The sequence below is a fragment of the Gigantopelta aegis genome, chromosome 3, assembly GCF_016097555.1.
Source record: "Gigantopelta aegis isolate Gae_Host chromosome 3, Gae_host_genome, whole genome shotgun sequence".
In the NCBI taxonomy this organism is placed as follows: domain Eukaryota; kingdom Metazoa; phylum Mollusca; class Gastropoda; order Neomphalida; family Peltospiridae; genus Gigantopelta; species Gigantopelta aegis.
Window position 1 is genome coordinate 73,239,268 of NC_054701.1, and position 6,479 is coordinate 73,245,746.

Here is a 6,479-nt window from a genome sequence, read left to right on the forward strand (position 1 = left end):
TCTCTTGCCAGAGCAGGTTACGCCATATGACACTGTACCATCAGACACGCACGCACGTCGATGTAACCTAAATCATACATATGTTTGTTGTGATTTAAACATGACCTTTGTGGGTAGCAGTATACTAAATAGCATCTCACCCGCCCCAAGTTCAGCTAGCAAACGTTTCGATAACGTTCGCGAACTATTTGATTGGTTCCCGACGTGACCATTTGATTTCCTGTGAAGCGCATACATCAGTCAGGCGGACGTTTCTCCGCTCTGTTTGGCTGAACGCTGCCCTGGTCAATGTTCTAAGTTCACCTAACGTTTAATGTCACACATTAAATAAGAGCACGCCTGCCATTGGTGAGATATGCGATAGCACCAGCGGTAGTAAATTCCTGTTATTTAATCTAAAATTGTATCAATACATCACCTATTATTGTGTGCTATTAAAGTTAAGATGGAACTTTTGGTGTGGAAATAGGATAGTCAAAGACGTTTCCGTTTATGTCCAAATGTAAAAGCTTAATCTCCCATTATCTGATTTACTTGTGAAGGTTCTAATATGTATACCCATGGTATATATATATGTTGATTGACGTTAATTTAACAGTCTTTCATAAACAGGAAACAATTATATATTAGTGTGTTCTTGGCATCCTTATGAGTTGTTTATTACCTTCCACAGATTGGCTTATTTTTGTAGTTACAACCCCCCCCCCCAAAAAAAAAAAAAAAAACAACAACAAAACAACAAAAAACAACAACCCCTAATAACACCCACCCCCACCCCAGAAAAACCCAACAACCCCCAGAAAAAACCCCAACAACCACCACCAGAAATAATCCCAACCACTACCCCCCAAAACCCCCCACTAACAACAAAACAAAACAAAAAAAAAGAAAGAAAAGAAGAAAGAAAACAAAACATTACAAAAACAAAACGAAAACAAAAGAACACTCCCATCACAAAAATATCCCCCCCCCACCCCCACAGTTATCCACAGTAGCATCACTAGACAAACTCCAAACTTTCTAAACAATATTTCATCTCGTTTTTCTGATATTTATTACATACAATAAGGTATTAACAAGCAGATTCTGAAACGGATCTGCCATAACCAATGGTTTAAAAAAAGGTTTCAAATGTATTTGTCAATGAAATCACACACACACTTGTCTGATTGCACACACACACACATGCGCGCAAGCACGCCCACACGCACGCACGCACGGGGGGGGGGGGGGGGGGATGGGAATATCAGTCATACCGAGCGTTCGTTATGCTGTTCCTGTCAAATCCATTGAAATTCTTTCTCGACTTTGTGCTGCGGTAACCGAGCATTTTGCGGAACTTCCTCCTGAAGTTGGTATTGCACAGAGGATACAGGAATGGGTTGAGCGTCGAGTTGAGGTATCCCACCCAGGTGGCGGCCGTCAGAACGCCAGGGTCGACACAGTTATCACAAAAAGCCACAACCATGAACAGGATGAAGTAGGGTAGGAAACACAAAGTGAAGGCGCCCATGATCACCCCCAGCTGCCTGGCAGCTTTAATCTCCTTCGTCAGCGAGGACGACTGTCGGAAGTGTTTGATTCTGTCCTTGATGTTCAACATCCCGGTAAGACGTCTGTTTTTGTCGTCCCTCAGGACAAACATGTTTTTCTCCTGGTTAGCCCGACCTTCCGCCATGGACACGGTTTTGTCCAGAAGGATCTCCGCCTGTCGTATCTTCCTGATGCCGCTGATGACCGAATAGTTCTCGCTGCTGCTGCCCCCAGTACTACTGCTGGGGGGTCTCTCGATGTAGTCGACGGGCTTATCCTCGAAGGTGCTGGTGGTGGAGCTAGAATGCTCCGAGAAAGACGTATCGCTCCGCACGTAGTTGTTGGAAATAACCGGGAGGGAATCCGGTCCGCGTAACGGCAGACGCTCCTCATAGAAGTACCTTTCGATCCGCTCAGTCTGAGGGTCTATCACGCTCTCGTCGTACACGTATTCGACGCGGTTTGAACTCGGAGTCTTGCTCTCCCGAGTACTCATCTGACGCTTCACGGCAATCAGACGCAAGTTCTTGTAGCCGTCCTTCTGCTTGACGAAGACACTTCTTCCATGATGGTTGGCGCCCTGGGCAACGCAGTTCCCAGTAGTTGGAGTTGTTGGTGTGTGGTTTTCGAGAGTACGCGAACGGGTGTACGAAATGGTGCTGCTTCTGTTGAAGTTCTTCATGCAGTAATCTTCGGCCCCGCGGTTGCGATGGACAGAGTTGTGTAAGGTGTTTCTGGCAAGTTGGCTAATACTGTGGTTGCTTATCACGGAATGGGTTGGTTCCTCAGACACCGTGTCCTCGGGCTGTTCGCTCTCCTCTCCCGAATTAGAATTCGGAACTCCTGGAATGTACGCTGTTGCGTAGTGCCGCCCCGATATCCTCTGCCCCAGCTCAAACTCTGACCGCTTTCTGATTTCGCTAAATATTTTGAAATACAAGGTGTACATCACAGCTAGCGGTAGATAGAAATTAAAGAATGCTGTAATTATTTTCAGAGCTGAGTTCTGTGCATACTCCGTATCACATTCATTCTCTGGTACGGTCCGAACCCCACCATGAACCAAGTGATGCCACCCAACGATTGGCACAATCCACAACAAGGACGCTGACCACACCAACGAAATCATGACCAGAGCTCGTTTTTTGGTCCGCTTGCGCAGGTACAGCAGAGGTGATTTCACGGACCAGTACCGGTCGAGGCTGAGGATGAAGAGGTTGAGGATGGACGCGGTGCTGGCGATGTAATCGATGCCGATCCAGATCTGGCAGACGGCCACCCCGAACAGCCAGTCGACGGTGAAGATGTAGATGGTGCTGACGGGCATCACGGTCAAGCCCACGATGAGGTCGGCGATGGCGAGGCTGACGATGAATGTGTTGCTCACCTGTAAAGTAAAACAAAGAAAGAAATTACATTTAGAGGAATACAGCATTGTGCTGAAGTAATGCCACGAGATGCTGACTGAACACTTGTTTCACTAGCCATGGCTCATATTTTCGAAGCGATCTTAGCCCACCAACGGGAATCGATTCTAGACCGTCCTAAAGAGCATAAAGTTTAATTATAAAGTGTAAGTAATCAAAATTGACATGCTGCTCAACTGAAAATTAAAAATATAATATAATAGTATGCAGACAAACCGGCCTTCGTGGCGTAATAGTTAACGTAAAGCTTGATGTATTGGGTTCGCATCCCAGAACCGGCTTCCTCAAGGAGTATAAACAAAACAAAGGAATATTTGTTTAATGACACCTCAGCACATTTTAAAATACGGCTGTTATGATGTTTACTTCGACGTTTGGTCAAGAGAGTAGTGAAGAAGATACTTACAACCGGAACATATACTACACCTACATAAAACAGCAAGGCATATTTTATTTGCATGACCGTACATACCACGACATTTGATGTACACATCGTGGGATATTACATGGTATGAAGAAAAACAAAACCCCTAAAAAGTTAATTTTATTTAACAACACCACTAGAATTCGTCGATTTATTAATCATCGGCTATTGGATGTCAAACATTTGGTAATTTTGACATATAGTCTTAAAGAGGAAACCCGCTACATTTCTCCATTAGTAGCAAGAGATCTTATATATGCACCATTCGATAAACAGGATAGCATATACAACGGCCTTTGATATACAAGTCTTGGTGAACTGTCTGGAACGAGAAATAGCTCAATGGGTCCACCGACGGGGGTCTATCCCAGACCAACCGCTTTACCACTGGGTTACGTCCTGCCCCCACACCAATAGAAAAACCCCGCGAGAACATTGACCTACTGCCACTCAGGCCAGGGCAGAATCTACCTCGGTCAGTAGCGCGCTCGCCTGAGGTGCTTGGGTCGGAGGATCGAATCCCCTCCGCAGACCAATTGTCTGATTTTTGTCCGTTCTAACCAGTGGTATATCAAAGGCCGTAATATGCGATGTCTTTTTTTGTGAGAAATGCATATAACAATCCATTACTGCTAATGGAAAAACGTAGCAGGTCAATGAGCAAATGTTTGACATCCAGTAGCTGATAATTAATAAATCAATTTCCCTAGTGGTGTCGTTTAACACACTAATCTATTTAAAGCCCTAAACTGTTCATGCACATTACAGGCATAACGATATGATATATTACAGGCATAAACTATTTTTGGTGTTAGGTCATTATAATTTTCTTTTTATATTACGGACAGCATGCAATAGCTATCGACTAACTTTCTTTTGTTCATTAAAGCAGGTACTCATTAGTATGTTACCGGGCTCGGTGATGTCATGGTTAAGTCCATCAGAAATAAGGCTGGTAGGTACTGGGTTCGCATACCGGTACCGGCTCCCACCCAGAGCGAATTTTAACTACTCAATTGGTAGGTAGGTAAGACCACTACACCCTCTTCTTTCTCACTAACCACTAACAACTAACCCACTTTCCTGGACAGACAACCCAGATTGCTGAAGTGTGTGCCTAGAACAACGTGCTTGAACCTTAATTGAAAATAAGTTGAAATGAATGAATGGGAGAGACGTGCCTGAATCTTAATTGGATAGAGGCACGTTAATAGAGTTTACGCCACGTCACGCTTGATTAGTATATTATTTTACAGTATTCCATAGTGGAGTCCATAATATTCTTATTACAATGCATATCGAAGCTTATTCTAAAAAAAATCATGGAGAGAGCAGAATTTAATCACAAGGGCCAAATATATCTCATGAATTGTTTGATACATATACAAAAGGTGGAAGTTATAAACGCTATTATCCCTAATATATAAAATAAATTTGTTCTTTTGATCATCTTTATGGCTAAAGGTGTTTTCTTGGTCTTTTTTTAATCTACTACAAATGAAACATGATACAAAAAATAGCCTGCCGCTTGCAAATGAACAAAGTCACATAATCTAAAATTGTTTAAATTCGCAATCTGGTGTATTTCTAACACCAAAGCATTTAGAAATTATGGTATAGTTTCATTTTCTTCCAATGACACGCTATTCTTCGATTTCTGTCAAATAATATCTCTGATCTAGGTCACACAGAAGAGCAGTATTAGTAATATTAGGAATCGGTTGACATTTCATCATCGATCATCGGTTAGAATCAGTTTGCACCAGCTGATCAACGTTCATTTAGACAATTGGTCACAATTATTTGAACTCAGTGATTTGAATTATTATAACCATGCACCTATTGTCGTGTTAAAGGCGGGACGTGGCCCAGTGGTAAAGCGCTCATTTGATGCGCGGTCGGTTTGGGATCGATCCTCGTCGATGGGCCCATTGGGCTATTTCTCGTTCCAGCCACGACTGGTATATCAAAGGCCGTGGTATGTGTTATCCTGTCTGTGGGATGGTGCATTTAAAATATAGGCCTTACAAATCACTCGTTTTACGTTAATACCTACTCAATATCATTTATATTGTATTTACGCATATACAAAAAACGCAACAGCCAGATTTAAGAAGAAATTTTTAACTAACTCATGTCTTCTGGCAGGCAATAAATAGTCTTAAAGTTTTATACAAGAGTTAGGATTTTTAGTGTGTCTCATAGTGATCACAATGAAAACTTAGGTTATGCGTTCTCAGTGGAGTCCAATATACGAAAAACAAACCGGCCTTGGTGGTGTCGTGGTTAAGCCATCGGACATAAAGCTGGCTAGTACTGGGGTCGCACCCCGCTACCGGCTCCCACGCAGAAGGACTCGGTGGGTAGGTGTAAGACCAATACCCCCTCTTCTCTCTCACTAACCACTAACCTACTGTCTTGGACAGACAGCCCAGATAGCTGAGGTGTGTGACCAGGACAGCGTACTTGAACCTTACTTGGATTATAAGCACGAAAATAAGTTGGAATGAATGAATGAACGAACACAGACACAAACCCTGCATTTTGTATAACAATTCCTCAGCTTAAACTGTAGAAACTATTACAGTTAACATTTTTTCGTGACAATCAATTATAGATGTTTATAATCGATCAGCACATCGGTGGAGCCCGACGATTAATTTTCCAATATAACGATTAATCGATCACTGGAACATCACTAATTAGTACCAGTATTCACTGTTAAGATGACAACGATACGTGTTATGATGTACCAAGACAATTGGCAGCAAGAAATACGAGCGTATTAAAGCTCAATCTAATGAAAATTAGCTCCACTGGTTAATTACTATTACCTTTGGATCTAACAGCATCCCGTTGGAGCTCATGTCCAGTTGACCTTTCATTCGACCAATCAAAACCTTACGTGAAAACATTCGGGATTATGCCGATGGTATACGAAATGATTCGGGTGAATTACGAAGTATGCCGGAAACTAATTTCAATATAAAATTCGTTTCAAAACGAAAAAAATAAATAAACGTGATGGCATAGCCATATATCTGTTTATACTAGTATACAATCCAGAGCTATTACTGCACTTTTCCCCCTGTTCG

The 6,479-nt window shown here is 42.5% G+C and overlaps 1 protein-coding gene across 1 annotated transcript in view; it reads right to left on the bottom strand.

Annotated features, from left to right (window-relative positions):
* Window positions 1-1,020: 1,020 nt before the first annotated feature.
* LOC121368829 (histamine H1 receptor-like) overlaps window positions 1,021-6,479 on the bottom strand; it is a 116,499-nt gene continuing 111,040 nt past the window's right edge. Inside the window, exon 2 of the mRNA XM_041493575.1 lies at window positions 1,021-2,920. Coding sequence (XP_041349509.1) covers window positions 1,247-2,920 — 1,674 coding nt within the window. The 3' untranslated portion in view covers window positions 1,021-1,246. The remainder of the gene's footprint in view (window positions 2,921-6,479) is intronic.